Consider the following 21224-nt stretch of genomic DNA (forward strand, 5'->3'; position numbering starts at 1 on the left):
CACAGTCCTCTCTCTCTTTTGGAAAAAAAAAACTTTAGCAAATGCTTACAGCATTCTATACAACCTTGAGAGTTGACAAATGTTATCCTAAGGAAAGAGAGAGGAGAAAGGCTGACTGTTAATACAATGATGAAGGACAGTAAACTTTATACTAAATTATGATTTATAAAACTGCACTCAATGCATATTGATTTTATGACCATACATCCTGAGTTATGATCACTAGCCATCCATCTTATATCAAAAGTTAGCTTAGGAGATAGGGAATATGGCTTAGTTGGCTAAGTGTATACCATGTAAATATGAAGACCCAAGCTTGATCTCCAGTGTCCACACTAAAAACAAATAAATAAAAAGCTGGGTGTACCAAAACACAAGCTCTGTGAAAGAAGAGGCAGGAGCATCCCTAGTCTTGCTGGCCAACAGTCTGAGCAAGTCAGTGAGTTTCAGGTGCAGTGAGAGACCTTATTTTTAAAAATAAGAGTAATGAGGAATACATCCAATATTGACCTCTGACCTCCACACACATGTACACACATGAATGTACATCTGCATACACATATACAGAACACACACACACGCTCATGAACACACAAGAATTAGTTTAAAACAAAATATGAGAAGAAAATAGAAATTACCCAGTTGAAAAGGAGGAAGTCACATCTGTAAAGACATTACAGAGATGAACAATGAGTGCATGAAAAGAAGTTCATCATCATTAGTTACTATGGAAACACAAATCAAAACCACAGTGGTTTACCAACTCATACCCACGAAGATGTCTATAATAACAAGACACAGGCAACAGTGAGTGTTGGGAAGTGTGAAGAAAATCAGATCCTTCATAAGATTCTATTAGAGATAAAATGATCTGGTGGGCTTACAGAGCAGTTTTCATGCATTTCAACACTTACCTTATAGTCTGAAATTTTCTCTTGTGGATACATATTAAAAACATTAAACCATGCCCATAAATAGCAGCAGTACTCATAATGGCAAAAAGTGAAAATAACCAAAGCCTTGCAACTGACTAATGGATAAAAGTGACATATGCATTTGGTGAACTACTACTTTGCAATAAAAAGAACAACTGATTCTGATACCACGTGAATGAAATTTGGAAACATGCTACTGAAGAAGCCAGTCACAAAGGAACTGATCCCTTAAGAGTCCAATTTTACACAAAATCTCCAAGAGAGATAAGTCTACAAAGGATGGTATAACTTGCCTTGAGATGGAAGGTTCAGAATGATGAGCTTTTTCTTTAAAATAATGAAAATATTCTATAACTAAAACAGGAGTTTAGTAAACTTCCAACTTAGAGAGTATCCTAAAAAGCCACTGAAGTGTAATTGTAATGAGTGAGTTGTGCCATGTGAATTAAGCCTAATTAATATTGCCTAAAGTACTACACTGACAAGGTGGTAAAAAATGTATGTAGGGATAAAATATACATGGTGATAATATCATGTACAACGAATAAAATTTACAATTTAAAGATGCTGTCATTAACTTTTGATCAGTCTCAGGGAAAACTGGGCTGCAAGTCTAACCTGATTCCACTGAGGAAGAAAACAGTAAAGTTCAAATAGCTACTAACGGCATTCAAAGAAGCTAGAGCCTTACAAAGAAGCAAGTCCTCAGCGAAGCATACCACCACAGGAAACCAAAGCAGGTGCTAGAAAGGGCAAGAAAGGCCTTTCCAGGCTCCAGTGACCAAGCAGTGCATGAGAGACTACCCACCCATGGGGGTCCTTTTGACTTTTAGGTATTAATATATCTTGTCATTTGCTTACTTTAAACATTAGACATAAAAGTAATCATGGGTTATGATTTTCTTAATAACAATCATATAAGTATCGAGTGGCATAAGCTTATGGCTGAGTCTCTAAAAAACAGATATGATGATGTACAGGTGAATCTCCAGCATCTCAAAAGGGGTAAAGGCTATGTACATCATCAATGGAATTTAAGGATATACACATCTACGAAGGGACTCCATCTGTGCCAAGTAAGTTCACATTTCTATCAGCAATGAATTCTCCTCACAACTTCAGTAGGTTTTTTTTTTTCCCTCATCTGCAGTTAATTGTGGGTCAAAGGATGGACATATCAACAAAGGTGGTACCTGCATTTAGAATACTTTTTGGTAAGGAAGTCTTAGTGTGTCTACAGATAATGTCTGAGTTTTCTCCTTTTTCCTCGTTCTGTGGTGTGATGGTGATGGTGGAGGAAAACACAAAGAGAAGTACAATATATGAAGTTTGTAGACCACACTGGTCTTCTCTGCAGACTGCACTTCTCTGATTCTCCATTTCCCCCTTCCTGTCTGTGTGGTGGAGGAGCACAAATGTGTCTGTAGTTGGGTGTGAAAGGATAACAGATGGTCAGCTGGCACAGGGGACAAAGTCAGTACATCACAGCCCTTCCCTCTGTAGATCACAATGCACCATCACTAACTTTCTCAACTTGAATACAATTTTGGCTGTGGGACCAGCAATATGTATCACAGTTTGACAATTTTATGCTCATTTGGAACATGCAGAAAGAAAAAAAGTATAGGCAAAACAGAATATGGTAGGCTATTTCTGTAATCCCAGGACTCAGGAGGCAGAAACAAGAAGGCTGCTGCAAGATGGAGTCTGGACTAAATTACAAAGCTAGTTGTAAGCCAGCCAGTAGTACACCTTGGACAAAACCCTAGCTCAAATAACCAAAGCTAAACAAATAAAATAGATAAGGAAAACAGCCTCTTTTAAGAATGAAAGATATAGGGGAGGGGAATAGGATGAAAGCGGGAGGGAAGGAGAAACAAGAGGATACAAGTGATAAGATAACAATTGGGTTGTAATCTGCATAAATTAATAAAATTAAAATTGAAAAAAGAATAAAAGATATGACTTGATTAATAAAACATGGAAACATCTGATTCTGGTTTAGTTTTGTTTTGTTTAAGCAATGGTCACTCTACAAGAATAATCTTTGTTCTCATTTTAGCTTTAAAAAAACAAACTAACTGCTATCCACCTGAAGATATATTTTACAGCAATTGTCACTCAAAATGAAAGGCATCAACAGTATCAGAAAGTTATTTCACAGAAAATGTTAACTAATTACCGAGAACACATGCTAGCATTTTTCTTCTTTCCACACCATAACTGACCCACATCTACGTCCCTTTTCAATTAAAGTCAAAGGTGCTTCGCCTATGGTACCCTTAGGACTTCATTCAGAGCCTGCTTTCTTAAAATGAGGAAAGCATAATTACTTGAAATACAACCGTTACAGACATAGATAGACTATTCTAGTAAGCTGCAATAGCATCTCAGGAAAAACGGAGGTCTGAAGGGTTGGCTGATTGCCCACCGCTGAGCCTGAAGGCATCTGCAATGTGTATCTTCTTTCTTCTTTATGTTTATAATTTCATGCCACCCATCCTTTGAACTCTCCTTTCTAGTCTGATCCCTGAAAAGACAGCAGATAGCAAAGTCTGTTGTACGTATATGCTCGTAGAAATCCCCTGCCTAAAGCCCTCTGCTCTTGGAGCATAAGGCCAATTCCTTAACTAGCCTAAAATCTATCTCTTTTGTGCCACCTCACCCACAGACCCTCTCTGTTCTTCCACATTATTTTTTGGTTTTCTTAATGCTGTCTTCCAGCCCCCAGCCACTCAGTAATTCATTCTCACCATCTTTCAAAGGTTACTTTCTGGAGAAGTTTTCCTTGCTATTCTAACTAGGCCAGGTGCCCTGTCCATACTTGGGAGCCTTTCTTTCTGAACAACAACAAAAAAAAAAGGTTGTTTATCTGTGTAGCACAAGAAAGGTTGTCTCTTTGTGTACCACAGAGAAACTGTGTGTGTGTGTGTGTGTGTGTGTGTGTGTGTGTACACACAAGTGGCTTCCTCCTGAAAGTCTAGTTTTCCTGAAAATTGCATTCTAAGGCCCAGCCTTTGTAGAAGAAGCCAGGTACAACAAATACTTTTTAGATGCCTACATTGCGCCAGGCATTATTGTAATTGTTCCCTCTCATTTTGATTAAGACTTGGTAATGAGAAGGCTTGCAAGAATACAGCTCAGTGCCAAACTGTATTATTCACAGTATCTCACAAGCAATTTGAACCCCAAGCTTACAGGACAGCACTGGAGAAATGACTTGTGAAAGTCATTGAAATGATCAGTTCTGTCAAATAAACATACCATTTGCAAACCCAATACTGATCACCTGAGTTATATTTTTTTCAGGTTAAGTGTTTTACATGTCTACATGCCTAAGTATGCCGCGTTCAGTAGTGAACTAGACATCTTATAAAATCTCAGTAAAGCCTTCCACATATCACAATAGTATAATTAATATTGCCTATAGAAAGCAACTGAGACACAGAACAGAAAAGTGTTTTGCCGAGGATCGATAAGAAAGGCTAAGACAGCAGCTGGGCCCCCCATTTTCTATCAGCGCCCTTGCCTGATGGAGTAGAGCAGTCCCACTCTGGGAGGCCTACCTGCTAGTATTGGATTCCTGCGGAGCAGGGTGCGCTCTTGGAGCTCAAGCTGTAGGAAGCCAGGAGACTTCCCACTGCCCCTCTTTGGAGGCTCCGAGGCCATCTGAAGGTGACAGTGGTGCAGGTAGAGGAGACCCGGGAGCGTAGTGGCATTGCGAGTGCAAATGCAGACGCACCGATTTCCTGTGTCCCCGACCCCCACCCCACCCCACCCCTGCTCCTGCCCCAAGGTGGCCAACCCAGACCTGGGAGTCTCCAGTCCTCACGGGACAAGGCCAGCTAAATCCTCCTTGGCTCCTCCCGGCCAGCTCCCTCGCTCCAAGCCGGAAGAAAAGGTTTGCCACGAGGGGGAGCGCGCAGGCCCAGGGTGCTGCTTCCAACCCGGTGGGGCCGGAAGGCCAGGTAGCCCGCTGCCAGTGACAGCCCGGGAGCTGGGAGGGGAGGCCCGGATGGATGAGCTGAAGTCACCTATAATGACAGTAGCGGCGGTGGTGGTGGTCGGGGGGTAGGGGATGTAAAAAAAAAAAAAAAAAAAGAATTCCCAGGCCGTGGCTCACAACCAGGCCGACTTTAGCTCTCCAAACAGGGCGGACGGGGATTGGGGGGCTAGGAGGGGGATGTCTGTGTTTTCCACGCCCCTTACCCTGTAGAGGGAGGGCAGAGCCTATGACTCCTCTTGACCTGACCTCCCCGGCCGGGACGCGGGGAGGATGGCCACCACAGGCCGGGTGTCTGGGGCCTGCGAGCGCAGCGTGGACACCCACTCCTGGAGAGGGTACAGGGGTACCCACAGATGCATCCCCAAGCCGAGTTTTGTTCCAGTAATTCTATCCCTTACACCTCTTCCTCCTTAGAGACTCAGCTCTACCCAGATCCTTCCCGGGTGGGCCTGCAAGGAGGCTGTGACAGCACTACGGAGAGGCGGGGCGCAGGACTGCCCCTGGGCCCGGCCCCCTGCTGGGGAATACCTCTGTTCCCTTGTGTCCTGGAACTTAGGTGCTGGAAGGCAACACCAGATAGGTGTCCTCACGCCTCCTACCCAAGGTCCAGAGTCTTTTGTCCCATTAAACAACAAGGACAGCGCCGGGACCTTGTGATTGGATATCATTGACAACATCGGCCTTTCTTTCATCGTTTAATATATACTTGCCATTTGCAGTTGCGGTGGATTCCGTTGACAAAATATGTTGGGAAATCTTAGCTGTGACTCCAGATATGGCAGTTGCGCAACTGTAGTATTTAAGCGTTGCCCAAAGGCCGTGATCCAAAGTTAAAAAAGAAAGAAAGAAATAGAAGAAGAAAAAGTAGTGGGGGTGGACCCCTGGCAGGATTTCCGCTAGTCCTATGGTGGACTACATATCCCAGGGAGCCGAGGGCCTAGGACGCGTGTCCACTCTGACCCACTCATCCACTAGCAGAAGACCTTACTAAGCCAGGCCTCCGCGCAGGCCAATCCTTCACCTCTCACCTTGGCTGGAACCTGCCACGGATTCGTCCCCAAAGTGATGCTCAAGGGGCAAGAATAGCACAAGTTATTGTCTGAAGAAAGAGGAGCTTCTGTTCTTAATCAATTCAGCAGAACGAGTGGCATCCTTCGCCTGGACTTGCCAGCGTTAGGATTGTGACTTTGTTGGGCACAGCGGAGACTCCAAACACCCTTTAGGGACCTTGATTGCTGCTAGGACTGACCACCGTGCCTCTACCTACCCAGGCTAGCTCTGTCCACTTAGCACCTTGGCATTTATCCGTGGATCTTTCGAGACTCGGTCTTGTAAATGTTCAGCATTTCGCTGCTTGCCTTCCTTTTTGTGGGGACTGTGCCAGCACTTGCCCAGACCAGCGGAGAGAGGAGACTGAGCCCAGAAAGGAGCGAAATATGGGGACCTGGGCTGAAAGCAGACATAGTTCTGCCTGCACGCTACTTCTACATTCGGGCGGTGGATACTTCAGGGGAACAGTAAGTAGAGAAATGACTCCTCAACAATTTGAGATCGTGGTTTAAAATTACATTTTCCCCTGTTGTTGTTATTTGTTTTGTTTTTGTCCTTCACCTTTATCTATTCCAGACTCGTCTTTTCTCCAGATGTTTACATTCCAGAACTTTTGAGTGCTGTCTAAATCTGGTTATAATAGGCTTCCCCTTACAAATCATTTTTTCTCTGTAACTTTAAAAGTAATTCCGAAATACGTATTCAGTGTAGTATAAATAATATTGCTATAACGACAACTCTTCTTAGCTACTTAGATTGGAATCAAGGCTAAACAAATCTCTGTTATTTTTCAGTGCTATGCCACAAGCTGTTTCAAGAAAAATAGTACAACTGGAAAAACTAAACATATCCCAAGTGCAGGAATACTCAGTCCAAAACACTTGTGTTGCTAATATGGCAGACTAATCATTTTGATTTTTCCATAGCGAAATATAATTTGAAGTACTGGTATATTTATTTGTAATAATAGTTTAATTAAGCCGGGCGTGGCACCACACGCCCTTAATCCCAACACTTGGGAGGTAGAGGCCCGACTCTGAGTTCAAGCCTGGTCCACAAAGCGAGTACAGGACAGCCAAGGCTACACAGAGAAACCCTGTGGGTGGGGCTATATACTAACACATGAGTCCATGTCCTGGAGGAAGCCAGAAGAGGGCATTGGATCTCCTCCATATGGAACTGCAGGTAGTTGTGAGCTTTGGGGACAGTGGGTACAAAGAACTAAACTAAGTCTTTTATATGACAATAATTGCTCTTAACCTCTGAGCTATCTCCCTAGCCCCAGAATACTGAATTTTCTTTTGAGCCATTAAGAGCAATTTTTCAAAATAAGGTCATCGTTCAAGTAAACATTTAACAAATGACAAATTGTCAGATGTGTTGAACATGAATTAGAAGCAGGCTGATAGGAATAGTGTTCTTATTTGTATGCCAAGTAGATGGGGACCCTTAATGTATCTCTTGGCAAGTGTCTAATGAAAATATTTTATGTTATTATTATCTTCTTTTTTATCTTTATTCCATCATATTGGTTCTGGTACTAAAAGCCTAAGAGAGAAGCAAGCAAACATAAAAAAACATTAAAAGAAGTATGTAAGAAAATACTCAACCTTTACAAGTTGATGAGAATAAATAGTTTACATTTGCTTAAAATAACCCTCATATCTCATTGCTTCCCATAACAGGTTTATATCTTCTCCAGGTGAAAAAGCATTCCAAGTTAAAATATCAGCACCTGATGAACAGTTCACTCGAGTTGGTGTCCAGGTTTTAGATCGAAAGGATGGATCTTTCATAGTGAGATACAGAATGTATGCAAGCTACAGAAGTCTGAAGATAGAGGTCAAACACCATGGTCAACATGTCGCCAAGTCTCCTTATGTTTTAAGAGGTATTTTAAAACAAAACTTTACAATAGGATTTGAATACAAAAACACATCAATAAGAATTTTATAAAAAAAAAAAAGTAGCATAATTTTTTCACTAAAAGAAAAAAACTAGATGTTTCTCTTATTGAAAGCTAAATTAGGAGGCCTGGCAAAGGGGAGACATTGATTATGCACATGGTCATTATAATTCACTAAAGACCAAGAAATATTTCTTGAGAAGTTGTTTCCTGAAGATGCATCAGTAAGAATGATTAAATTAAAAAGCTAGAGAAGCCGGGCGTGGTGGCGCACGCCTTTAATCCCAGCACTCGGGAGGCAGAGGCAGGCGGATCGCTGTGAGTTCGAGGTCAGCCTGGTCTACAGAGTGAGTCCAGGATAGCCAAGGCTACACAGAGAAACCCTGTCTCGAAAATTCAAAAAAAAAAAAAAAAAAAAAAGAATAAAAAAAAAAAAAGAAAAAAAAAAAAAAAAAAAAAAGCTAGAGAAATGTTTGGCAGTGAAGAACACATGCTGCTCTTGCAAAGAATGAGAGTTTGGCTCCTAGCACCCATGTCAGGTAGCTGTTGAATTTCAGGGAAGAGAATACCTGTATTCCACAGGCACCTGCATTCACATGTGCATATATATATATATATATATATATATATACACACACATACATAATTTATAATAATGTATTGTCATTAGAGAAGTTTTTAATGCATAATTTACAACAAGCTTTTATAAACTTTTTGGAACAGCTTACAATAAGAGATATAACACACATTTATGTTTATAAATAGTAATTGATGTGTGTATATGCACATATGAAATTGAAACAAATTCTCAAAAAATCATACTTACTATTATAGCCACTCTCTCCTCTATGTTGTACTACTTCAGACTTTTTATTCATTTTGTGTGTATGTATGCAAGTCTTAATTTTAAAGAAGAATTAATCAGGGGCTGGAGAGATGACTCAGTGGTTAGCAACACTGACTGCTCTTCTGGAGGACCCAGGTTTAATTCCCAGCACCCACATGGCAGCTGACAACTGTCTGTAACTCCAAGATCTGACATACTCGTACACACATACATGCAGGCAAACCACTGATGCACATTTTAAAAACAGAAGAAGAAGAAGAAGAAGAAAGGAAGGAAGGAAGGAAGAATGAGTGAATGAATTATCAGGGCTCAGTGGTTAAGAACACTGGCTGCTTTTCCAAAGGACATGGGTTTGGTTCCTAGCACTGTCTGTAACTCCTTTTTGACACTCCTTTCTGGCCTCCAAAGGCACCACAGGACATGCATGGAAGCAATACACCTGTATACAGAAAATAAAAATAACAGAAAAATAAACAAATGAGAATAGTCAAGTTAGATGTGTAGTCATAGTTAATTCTTGTGTGAATGAACTAATTAAGTAATTTATAATCCTCAGTAAGATTGCAAGGTGTGGTGGCATATGTCTTTAATCCCAGTGCTCTGAGGAGGTACAGAAGTAAGTGACCTGTATGAGTTTGAGGCCAGCCTAGTCTATGTTGTAAGCTCCAGGCCAGCCAGGTAGCTTGAAGCGGAAAAATGGATTGACCATTGGTTTGGTTATCATTTCCATGCCACTGTTACAGAGATTTCTCTCATCAGGGTGAAAAGAGAACTATGTGATACAAGGTCAACATTTTACCCTTTGTATAGTGAGACAGAACCACAAGAAAATTACAGATTTTTTTAATAGTCTAAATTCTTTTCTTGCATTCCACTGGGATTCCAATGGTACAATCCAACCTGCAAAGCATTAAAATGTTTCTAAATTTCATTGTCATCTGTTGGCTGGATCAGATTGGAATCTGAGGGTATCAGAAAGGAATAACACAGTAACAATTCAGATTCTTATTATGCTAACATTATTTTTATAAATGTATATAATTCATTGTGATATTAACGAGATCACAAGTTTTTGGGATTACCTTTGCTTCTTTATACTTCTTTTTATATTTCTTTTTCTAAAAAGAAAAGAAAAAGCAGTATTGGAGTCCTTTGTTTACTTGTGTTGTTACTAGCAATGGCTTACCCATTGAGAGAAGTACATTATATTTTTGCTTGTGAGCTTAGCCTTTAATAGCTGGGCCATCTCTCCAGCCCATAGATATCCAAAGAACTTGTTTTTATAATAAACCAGTAAAATAGTAATTCATATCACTTTTATCCTTCAAGACATATAGATTCCTCGCTTTTTTACCAATATTTTGTTACTGTTTCTAAGGATTTAATTTTTTAAAATTAATTTGTGTGTGTGTGTGTGTGTGTGCCTATAATGGGTGTATGCTCATACATGTGCAGGTATCACAGAGGCCAGAGTGGTATTGGATCCCCATGCATGAAGTTATAGGTGGTTGTAGGTCCTGGGAATATAGCACGGGTCCTCTGCCAGAGCAACAAGCACCCTTAACTGCTAAGCCATTTCTCCAGCCCCATGATTATTCCTAGGTACAGGAATTATCAAGAGTAATGAATTATATCTACATAGAACATATATTACTACCCATTGACTTGTTTTGCACCTATGCAGAGTGGACCAGAATAGAAAAATATAGGAAGAAGAGCTGACATGATAGAAGAATGATTGAAGTTCATGGAGCATTTGTTTATTATGATTAATTTGTTATGTGAAATATTCACCACTGTGGTGTACTGCTGTTTATATGTGAATAGGACCAGTTTACCATGAGAACTGTGACTGCCCTTTGGAAGACAGTGCAGCCTGGCTATGGGAGATGAACTGTCCAGAAACGATCACTCAGATTCAGAAAGATCTGTCACATTTCCCTACTGTTGATCCTAAAAAGATTGCAGCAGAAATCCCAAAACGATTTGGACAGAGGCAGAGCCTTTGTCACTATACCTTAAAGGACAATAAGGTACAATATGATTGAAGTTTGCTTGTTTTCTGGACTCTGTAGTGTTTTGACCATTTGGTTACATCTGACTACTTTTGTTAAACATCATTCTATGTACATCTTTTGGCAAGCCTTTCCGCAGCAACATCTACCAAGGATTTTACACATATAGTAAATGTCAAATTCTCTTTTAGATTTATGTCAAGACTCACGGTGAGCATGTTGGCTTCAGGATTTTCATGGATGCCATACTACTTTCATTGACTAGGAAGGTTAGTATATTTTTTCTGCATTATGATGGACAATGTCAATCTAGGTTTTATAGTTCATTGTTTCAAACATCATTAACATCAATATTAAGCATTGTATTCTGGTGCCTTCTATGTTGCTATTCTAAAGCCCCCCCCCCCCCGGTATACGTATTAGATATTAAAGGCTGCTATAGTGCCTTAAAACAAGAGAGCATGATTCTGGAGGCCACTAATCTGAAATCAAAGTATTGGAAGAGTCACACTACTAAGATTCTGGCAGCATCCTTCCCTGCCTCTTCCTGGCTTCTGGTGGTCCTATATTCTTGGTGCTCCTTTTTTTCACAGCATTGTCTCTCTAATCTCTGCCTCCTTGTCACATGACCTTCTGCCCTCAAGAATCTGTGTCTCTGGGCCTCCTCCTGTCACCTTTCCTCTCTTTTTCCAAAGATGCCAATCATATTGGATTAACAACCCCACCGCCCATTCTTGTGTGGCCTCATCTTAACTAATTATATCAGCAATGACTGATTTCCAAATAAGGTCACTTTAAGACATAGGGTTTTGGACTTAAACATATCTATATTTTGAGGAAAAAATAAGTCAATCTATAGCAATACCACACATGGAAAGAAAATGCCTCTGGCTCATTAACAAGAACACAAGGCTAAAGCCCCAAGTGTTATATTTCCCAACAATAGTCCCTCCCTCCTTCTCTCTACCTTTCTTTCCTCCCTAACTCTCTGTGATCTCATTAGAGTCTCTTGGCAGTATTAGAATAATAGAAATGAGTTTTTTCAGTTTCTTGGTTTTATGTTAAGTCTGAGGGCCAACTTGGACACCTCAGAAAGTAAACTGAGGGTACTTATCCACATGACTATATTCTTAAAGGTTTCTGGCTTAACCCAAAATGATTGTCACTTTCTAAATTTAGAAAGGTGAAAGATTTATACAATCTGAAGAGAAACCGGCATGGTGGTGCACGCCTTTAATCCCAGCACTAAGAGGCAGGTGGATTGATGTGAGTTCGAGGCCAGCCTGGTCTACAAAGCAAGTCTAGGACAGCCAGGGCTACACAGAGAAAGGCTGTCTTAAAAAACAAACAAACAAAGTTGGAAAGATTGGCGCCTTTTGTTTGTGCAATGGCTAATTTTGTTAAATTAGCATACTTAATGATATATATGTATATATGTGTGTATATATATATATATATATTCACAGATCCCCTTTTCCATATTTTGAAGCAGTGTCCTGCTCACATTGGCCCTGTACTCACCATGTAGACTTGACTAGCATTATCTTCACTAGCACACTGGCATCCCACCCATGATCATCCTGTCTGAGCCTCACAATCATTACCATCATACCTAATTCCAACTGCTAATGGTAACTGATAAATATATGTTTGTGTGCAATGCAAGGCTGTGAATAAGTTCTTGTTATCTCCACCTCTAGGTGAGGATGCCAGATGTGGAGTTTTTTGTTAATTTGGGAGACTGGCCTTTGGAAAAAAAGAAATCCAATTCCAACATCCAGCCGATCTTTTCCTGGTGTGGCTCCACAGATTCCAAGGATATTGTGATGCCTACATATGACCTGACTGACTCTGTTCTAGAAACGATGGGCCGGTGAGAGATGGTCAGGGTTGACCCCGAGCCTTGGTTTGCTCTCTTTGGTGAGTTCTTTTCCATCTGCTTTCATGAATTGATGGTTTGGGAGGAAGACATGTTCCGTTTTCTGTCTTCTAGAGTAAGTCTGGATATGATGTCGGTGCAAGCTAACACAGGGCCTCCCTGGGAAAGTAAGAACTCCACAGCTGTCTGGAGAGGCCGAGACAGTCGCAAAGAAAGACTAGAGCTGGTAAAGCTTAGTAGGAAACACCCAGAGCTCATCGATGCTGCTTTCACCAATTTCTTCTTCTTTAAACATGATGAGAGCCTGTATGGGCCCATCGTGAAACACATTTCATTTTTTGATTTCTTCAAGGTATGATATCACCTATGCCCATCCATCTCTGCTTTCCAATTTATATATAAATAGCACTTTGGGGAAAGGAAACTGAAGTCTACAAGTTACAGAGGATGGACAAGTATTATAAAACACAATTAATACCTGAGAGTCCTGAAGCAGCAGCCTGAATCTGGGTTCACCAACAGCACTGATAGTGAATGGCATTGTGGGATTTCAGAGCCTGGAAAAAGCTTTAATTTTTCCAGATAACCCCTAAGATAAAAGTGTTTGCTCAAATCTTATTTTTAATTAGTAAGTCTATATAAGTTATTTTAGCAACACTTCATCCCAAAAATCATACAGTACAATAAGATATGAAAACGGTGTTTCTTATCAGGCATTCTTCTGAAGAATGACTTGAAACCCGTCCAGATGTGGTGCCTGGGCCTTGTGGGCATGACAGATGCTTTGCTGCACCTTGGGTAGAAAACCTTCATGTTTTCTATGGAATGACCCTCCTCCCTACAACTCCTCTTCAAGCAGGGGTGGCCTCCCCACTCTCCGCACACTCCCCACACTCCCCACACTCCTTACACTCCCCACACTCCCCACACTCCTCACACTCCCCACACTCCCCACACTCCCCACACTCCTCACACTCCCCACACTCCGCACACTCCTCACATTCCTCACACTCCCCACACTCCGCACACTCCCCACACTCCCCACACTCCCCACACTCCCCACACTCCCCACACTCCCCACACTCCCCACACTCCTCACACTCCGCACATTCCGCACACTCCTCACACTCCCCACACTCCCCACACTCCTTACACTCCCCACACTCCCCACACTCCTCACACTCCCCACACTCCCCACACTCCTCACACTCCCCACACTCCCCACACTCCTCACACTCCCCACACTCTGCACACTCCCCACACTCCTCACACTCCCCACACTCCTCACACTCCCCACACTCCCCACACTCCTCACACTCCCCACACTCCGCACACTCCTCAACTCTCACACTCCCCACACTCCCCACACTCCCCACACTCCCCACACTCCCCACACTCCTCACACTCCCCACACTCCTCACACTCCCCACACTCTGCACACTCCCCACACTCCGCACACTCCCTCCCACACTCCTTACACTCCCCACACTCCCCACACTCCTCACACTCCTCACACTCCCCACACTCCTCACACTCCCCACACTCCTCACACTCCCCACATTCCTCACACTCCCCACACTCCCCACACTCCTCACACTCTCCACACTCCCCACACTCCCCACACTCTCCCCACACTCCTCACACTCCCCACACTCCGCACACTCCGCACACTCCCCACACTCACACACCACACATCCAACCACCCTCCCACACTCCCCACACTCCTGCTCCTCCACTCTCACACTCCCCACACTCCTCACACTCTACACTCACCATCCCCACAACTCCCCACACTCTCATCCACACTCCCCCACTTCCTCACCTGCTCCTCACACTCCCCAGCCACTCTTTCCCCACACGTCCTCACATCCTTACACTCCCCCACACTCCCCGACAACTCCTCACACTTCCCACACTCCCCACACTCCCCACACTCCCCACACTCCTCACACTCCTCACACTCCCCACACTCCCCACACTCCTCACACTCCCCACACTCCCCACATTCCTCACACTCCCCACACTCCTCACACTCCCCACACTCCTCAACAACTCCCCACACTCCTCACACTCACCACCTCCCCACACTCCCCCACCTCCGCACACTCCCCACACTCCCCACACTCCGCACACTCCCCACACTCCTCACTCCCCACACTCCCCACACTCCCCACACTCCCCACACTCCCCACACTCCTCACACTCCCCAAATTCAGGCCCTAATGCTTGCATGGCAAGCACTTTACTGCTTGAGCCATCTCTCAGACACAAGGGCAATATTATATCACTGACTCTATTCTTGCATGTTGAATTGTTCACATCTGCGGCTACTGATTTCTACAGTATTATTCACAGATATTCTCACCCCAGAGATTACTAATTCCCTTAAGATATATGTGTAGCCATGTAATATTTTAAAAATACTGTTGACATGGCATAGAATTGCTGATATTACCTGCACATTTATATCAATAAGGAAGCAGAGGACTTACAAAGCTACAAGTCTATCTTCCTTTATGCTGTAGCATTAGGACATCCATGTTATTAATTTGCTAGCTATTTCAGTGTTAGATGTGTAGCTGTGTATGGAAAATCTGGGACTATATCAAATAAACCTTTAGCTCTATGTCAATACAGTATATAATAAGAATATTTATTCAGTTTTAATAGAAAGGGAAAATCTGTCTGAGGAGGCAAAATTGTGCATAGAAAGGGAAAGAAAAATGAGTAAAAATGCGAAATTAATGAAGGCTCTTATACACTCCTATTTTGCAGCACAAGTACCAAATAAATATTGATGGCACTGTGGCAGCATACCGCTTGCCCTATCTCCTGGTGGGCGACAGTGTGGTCCTGAAGCAGGACTCCATCTACTATGAACACTTTTACAATGAGCTGCAGCCTTGGAAACACTACATTCCAATCAAGAGCAACCTGAGCGATCTGCTAGAAAAGCTTAAGTGGGCAAAAGATCATGATGCAGAGGTAAGGTCAGTCTCTGGACAGTTTGCTCTTACACAGGAGTATTGGAAACATCCCTGAATACCTGTGTTCAGATGGACCTTTTACCTGTGCATGCGATGCTACCTGAGCAAGGATAGCATGCAGTTCCCCTCAAGGTGAACATAACAACAACATTATAGATTAGCTGACCTCTCTACTAAACTCTGGCTTTGGTTGTGTTTTTTCTTTCAGTCAGTTTGGCTGTTGGCATAAGCAGTACCTATCTGGCAATAGATGTCAGTAACTACTGTAGAATAAAACAACGAATTATTCATTGAAGTTAGGATTGAAACTAAGTGTCTGCTAAAAACTGAATAGAGAGCATGCAACGCTCCATATTCTGTGTAGTTGATAAGTTGTTGTTACTTTGCTTGGGTCTAACTCCTCTCTTCAGAGAGGCTTATCTCTAAGACTTGTACTTACAGATGGCAACTTGGCAACTTGTACTTGCAAACCTCTCTGAGCTGAACAAATATGCTATGTGAAATGCACCTTTTGCCACATAAGGGTATGGGTTTTTGCTCAAGGATATGTTTTCTGTGTCATCTAACAATATAGTCTGAAGGTCTGCATGTGTCTGCAAGAGAAAAAAATGTTCCATTAAAGGGTTTTGTGTGCTTGTTTAATTCTTTTAGGCAAAGAAGATAGCAAAAGCAGGGCAAGAATTTGCAAGAAATAATCTAATGGGTGATGATATATTCTGTTATTACTTCAAACTTTTCCAGGTTAGTATTCTCTCTCTCTCTCTCTCTCTCTCACACACACACACACACACACACACACACACACACACACACACTCATGCACCTCATATTACTTGTGACTAGACATGTTACAGGCAAACAATAATTTACATAAAAATTTCTAAAACTTTATTAATAAAGGACATATATATACCACTTTGGTAAAACTTAGGCTCATTTACTAAGTAATAAGTATTTGGGGTATGGGATGTAGCTTAACTGTGGCACATATATGTGGTATGCATGAGCATTGGATTCAGTTCCTAGCACTGTGAGGGGGGAAAAAGTTGAATACCAAGAACAAGACAACATCAAGTGAAAAGTGTTGATATTAGGCCTCAGGGCCTGGATTTTGGGGCTAGACTGTATGTATGGAAAGTAAGTCAAACTTGGGTAGGAAAAGGCTATGTCCTCCTTGGGGTCTATGGTCATACTGTCCTCAAACAAGCCCAGGCTCATTTATTCTGGGAGCTAAGCAGGATTGGACCTGCTGAGTACTTGCATGGGGGGACTGCTTGGCAGTACTGGTTACTGAGGCAATCAATAAAAGTATGAAAAAAGCTTTAATTTTAAAAAATGCAAAGTATAATCAGCCTTTTGGCCCCAAATAACTCATGCCTTTTCTTGAAAATTATTTTTATGAACCAAAAATTTATAAATTATAACCCCAACATATCTGATGATTTAAAAGGTTTATCTTTTTAAAAGAATACATAATTAAATTATTTGGTGATGATGTTGATGATGATATAATAGAGCTAAGTTAAGATTCTTGTCTCAGACCTACAGATATCAAATATATCTTGGGCTCTGCTATAGAGCAAAGTTGCTCTGCCTCTGATTTGTATTCATCTATTTTATAATTTTTCCTAGAAGGTGGTGAAGGGATACAGAGAGTAAGCTATGTAAAGTGAATGAACTAGACTAGGGGAATTATCATCTGAACAGCTAAAGATCCATTGTGTTGTGTCATTTACTTAGCTAATGTGCAGCAGCCATGCCTAGTATCATACTCATTGCAGAAAAAGAATATAATCAAGAAAGGTGGTGACTCAGAATCATGCAGCCTTAGTGGGGAAAGAAGAAGCAGGCTCTGTTCTCCTTATAGGGAGGATTTGGGGCAACATCATTTACACTTAAAGATGAAGGCAGATATTATGAAATATTTACTTATATGAATTTGAGATATTAAGGTGCAGATACAGCTTACCAGTTAAGAGTGTATACTGATCCTGCAGAGAACCTGAATTCAGTCCCTACCACCCATGTTAGGGCACTCAGAATTGCTTGTAATTCTAGCTTCAGGGTATCTGATACCTTTGGCCTCTGCTGTTATCCAGACTCATGTACATATCCACACTCAGACACATAATTTAAAAGACAACAATGTTTTTAAAATGTAAATATGCTAGATATAGTGACACAAACCTGTAATCTTATCACTCAGGAGTTAAAGACAAAGGATTGCTGCAAGTTTGGTGCTAGTGTGATCTACTTACCAATAGGCCAACTATAGTGACACCCTGTCTCAAAAATGTAAAACAAGATAGGGCTAAGCAGATAGTTGGATGTGTTACGTGCTTACGGCGAAAGCCTAAGAAGACAAGATAGAATCCCAACATCCTGTAGAGATCCATTTTTGGCAGAACTTACCTGTAATCCCTGAGGCTCAAGGCCAGCCAATCTATTCAGTTAGTGAGAAACTCTGTCTCTAAAAATAGTGTGGAGACTGACTAAGACAGACATATGAGATCCACCTCTGGCATCTACACATCAACATATGCAACACGCACACACACACACACGCACACACACACACACATGCACACACGCACACACACACGCACACACACGCACACACACACGCGCGCACACACACACACACGCACACACACACACGCACGCACACACACGCACGCACACACGCACACACACGCACACACACGCACACACACACACTAATAAGGGATATATTAGGAATTGATAGCCAATATTCACAGCACAATCAGGAACCCTGTATCAGGCCCTTAGAATGGATATGGAAGACACTAAAGGTACATATACATTAAATGATTGCTTTACTTGTAAGTTCCAGGGTGTCTCATTTGCTGAGTATATTTAAAGCATTGCTTAAGGAATTCTTTTGTATTGCTGTTTAACAGGGCTATGCCAATTTACAAGTGAGTGAGCCCCAAATTCGAGAGGGTATGAAGAGGGTAGAGCCACAGACGGAGGATGACCTCTTTCCTTGCACATGCCATAGGAGAAAGGTAACAAGACTAGCTTTCTGGCTCCAGTACTGTGACAGCACCAGTGAATATACTTACTCACTGTCTGTGAAATATGCAGGGATCCTCAATGCTTGTTAAAATTTGGTAACTTATTATCAGCCTGTTGGGACTCTGTACACCGTGACAGTCCATAAGTAGGAATTTTAGTTGTTTACAAGTTTGTCTTTCTTTTATGAGAAATGATTTGCTACTAACTCACTATCCCCTAAGGGATATATCATCTATGCTAGTCCATTTCTGTGCAGTAAGAGCCATAAAGTCACTAGAGTCACATTGTTTTGGCTTTGTATGAAATGGGGAAGTTTTATTTCCCTTTTATCTCATGTGATTTTGAAAGAGTAGGTACCAAATCAGTATCTTTCACAAACTGCTAGAACTTTGAATGAGAGTGGCATGTCTGCCTACCCCATCCCTTTATACATAGTATTCATTACACAGGGTGCAGTGTGACACAGACCCCTGGTTATTTAAGATCTGAGTGTGGTCCTGAGCCTTTAAAACACCTAAAAGAAACTTGGTTGGTTTTTTTTTTTTTCCCCCTTCCTCTCTCTTTAGGAAAAAATAATTATCTGCTATGAGCATTCTTGATTCCTAAGATTTTTAGTGGCTCATAACATTTTTCTTCTTAATTACAGACTAAAGATGAACTATGATATGCAAAATATCTTCTATTCAAATGATGGTGCTTTGAAGACACTTCTTAACTGTAAAGGTTATTTTTAAGTATTAATTTTACAAACAATGTAAAATCTACTGGTGACTGTTCACCTCAGAGTATTTCTTCTTATGCAGTATTCCCATGACTGTCTTTTATAGCACATTTAAAAATTTTTATAATAAAACTGCCTTTAGTTTAAAGGTCTATTTTGTACCAGTTATTATCTATGAGTAGAAAAAGGAGAGTCTGGGCACTTGATTCTTGAAATCTGCTGATATTCCAGAGGTTGACACAAGAAGATGGCCAGGAGTTCAAGGCCAGTCTGGGCTACATGTTAAGGTGGAAGACAGCAAGACTCTGTCTTAAAATACAAATTCCTTTCTCTGTCCTTTAAGCTGTTTTTATTTTGGAATGACTATGCACTCAGTTGCAGCCAGATCTCATTCTAATAAGACATGCAAGAGTTGCCTTCATCTGGCCTCTGCCTCTGTTGTTAGTCAAATCTCTTATCACTTATTATCATGAACCCTATCATTGTCCACCCAATGTTTGTTTCCTTCCTGCCTTGGTATGTTTTTCCCTTTGTGTGGAAGCTAGGATCCATTCTACTTTGTCCAAATCATCTCAGGAATGTAGCACCTCTGATTCTTTGTTATATAGTCACCATACTTTGCAGTGGTTGCCTGTAGACTCTCCCTTATACACCAGGCATCTTGACTACAAAGACCATTCTTTTTACAGTCTAACGGGCTTGTCTGAATATGGAAGAAACAACAGTTTATAAATGAGTAAATAAATGACAATTACCTTGAAATTGCAGTTAAAGAACTAGCTGGGGGCCGGGCATGCTGGTACATGCCTTTAGTCCCATCACTCATGTTTCTCCTCCAATTAGATAAGCCCCACCTACATTAGAACAGTCAATCTGCTTTACTCCAAGTTCACTGAATGAAATGTTAATCTCACGGAAAAATACCCTGGCAGAAATATCCAAAATGTTTGACCTTATGTTGGGTAATGGCCCAACCAAGTTAACCATCACTAATGAGAACTCATAGAGTGAATATGTATTGAGCACCTAATATGCTTTCACATATTGTACTACCATCTCTTTTGAAAAAAGAAAGGGAATTTGCAATCAAGAAAATAATTAAGTATGGGTTATGGCTAAAAACGTCATCACAGGGATGGGTGATACTGCTTATTTATCACTAATATAAATATGCAAATAGAGTTTGTTGCTATACCTTATGATAAGCCACTATTAAAATATTTAAAAAGTTTAATAATAATTTATAAAAGCTTATCAATAAGAAGAGCTTTAAATAGCATTTTTTCATATATCTATTGGAACTGTTCATATTTTCTTTTTCTGGTTTGTTGCATTCATTTATAGTGAATTACACTAATAGTATTTTAATTTTGAAACAGTGTAAAAAGCCATGCTCATTATATATTATTTATTTGGTCATAGATGAATTAATTGGTACCATACAATTTAGATATTCATATTTTTTCTTTCTTTTTTTTTACTTCTTAAGAATTTTATACAATGTGGTCATTTAATTGTTGTGTTTCCTTTCTTTATTTTTAAGACATGATCTTACTAGGTAATCATGGTTGGCCTGGAACTCTGTATGTAGAGCAGGCTGGCTTCAAAGTCATAGAGTGGTAGGATTAAAGGAGTGGGGCACCATACCTGGCCTTGATTTAGGACATTTTAAAACTACAACCACAGGCCAAATCTGGCCCACTACCCATGTTTGTACAGCTTCTAAATTAAGAAAAATTTTAACATCAAAAAATAGATTTCAGTACATGTAGAACTCAAATTTTGGTTAATAAATAAAGGTATATGTCACTTCTGTAGGAAAAAAAAAACATACCACAT

At 41.1% G+C, this 21224-nt stretch overlaps 1 protein-coding gene and 1 long non-coding RNA gene across 2 annotated transcripts; one reads left to right on the forward strand and one right to left on the reverse strand.

The window, feature by feature from the left end:
* Window positions 1–22: 22 nt before the first annotated feature.
* On the reverse strand, window positions 23–4877 carry LOC127196225 (uncharacterized). The gene is made up of 4 exons (XR_007831460.1): window positions 4502–4877; window positions 3367–3465; window positions 639–663; window positions 23–87 (listed from the first exon to the last, which is right to left on the reverse strand). It is a non-coding gene; the product is annotated as an uncharacterized LOC127196225 (long non-coding RNA).
* Window positions 4878–5362: 485 nt separating this feature from the next.
* On the forward strand, window positions 5363–19533 carry Poglut2 (protein O-glucosyltransferase 2). The gene is made up of 10 exons (XM_051153762.1): window positions 5363–6458; window positions 7677–7882; window positions 10572–10777; window positions 10951–11028; window positions 12460–12632; window positions 12753–12990; window positions 15414–15623; window positions 16277–16366; window positions 18547–18654; window positions 19311–19533. Exons 1-10 carry the CDS (start codon window positions 6277–6279, stop codon window positions 19326–19328), a joined length of 1509 nt encoding a protein of 502 aa, XP_051009719.1. The 5' UTR covers window positions 5363–6276; the 3' UTR covers window positions 19329–19533.
* Window positions 19534–21224: the final 1691 nt, after the last annotated feature.

Source organism: Acomys russatus, chromosome 12 (assembly GCF_903995435.1).
Source record: "Acomys russatus chromosome 12, mAcoRus1.1, whole genome shotgun sequence".
Lineage (NCBI taxonomy): Eukaryota > Metazoa > Chordata > Mammalia > Rodentia > Muridae > Acomys > Acomys russatus.

What these genes read in the sequence shown, in the direction of transcription:
- Poglut2 (XM_051153762.1), top strand. Translation starts at nt 6,277, where the DNA reads ATGTTCAGCATTTCGCTGCTTGCCTTCCTTTTTGTGGGGACTGTGCCA. An exon ending in GTCTCCTTATGTTTTAAGAG is followed by an intron (nt 7,883 to 10,571) that starts GTATTTTAAAAC and finishes ATATGTGAATAG; the next exon opens with GACCAGTTTACCATGAGAAC. An exon ending in ATTACTTCAAACTTTTCCAG is followed by an intron (nt 16,367 to 18,546) that starts GTTAGTATTCTC and finishes GCTGTTTAACAG; the next exon opens with GGCTATGCCAATTTACAAGT.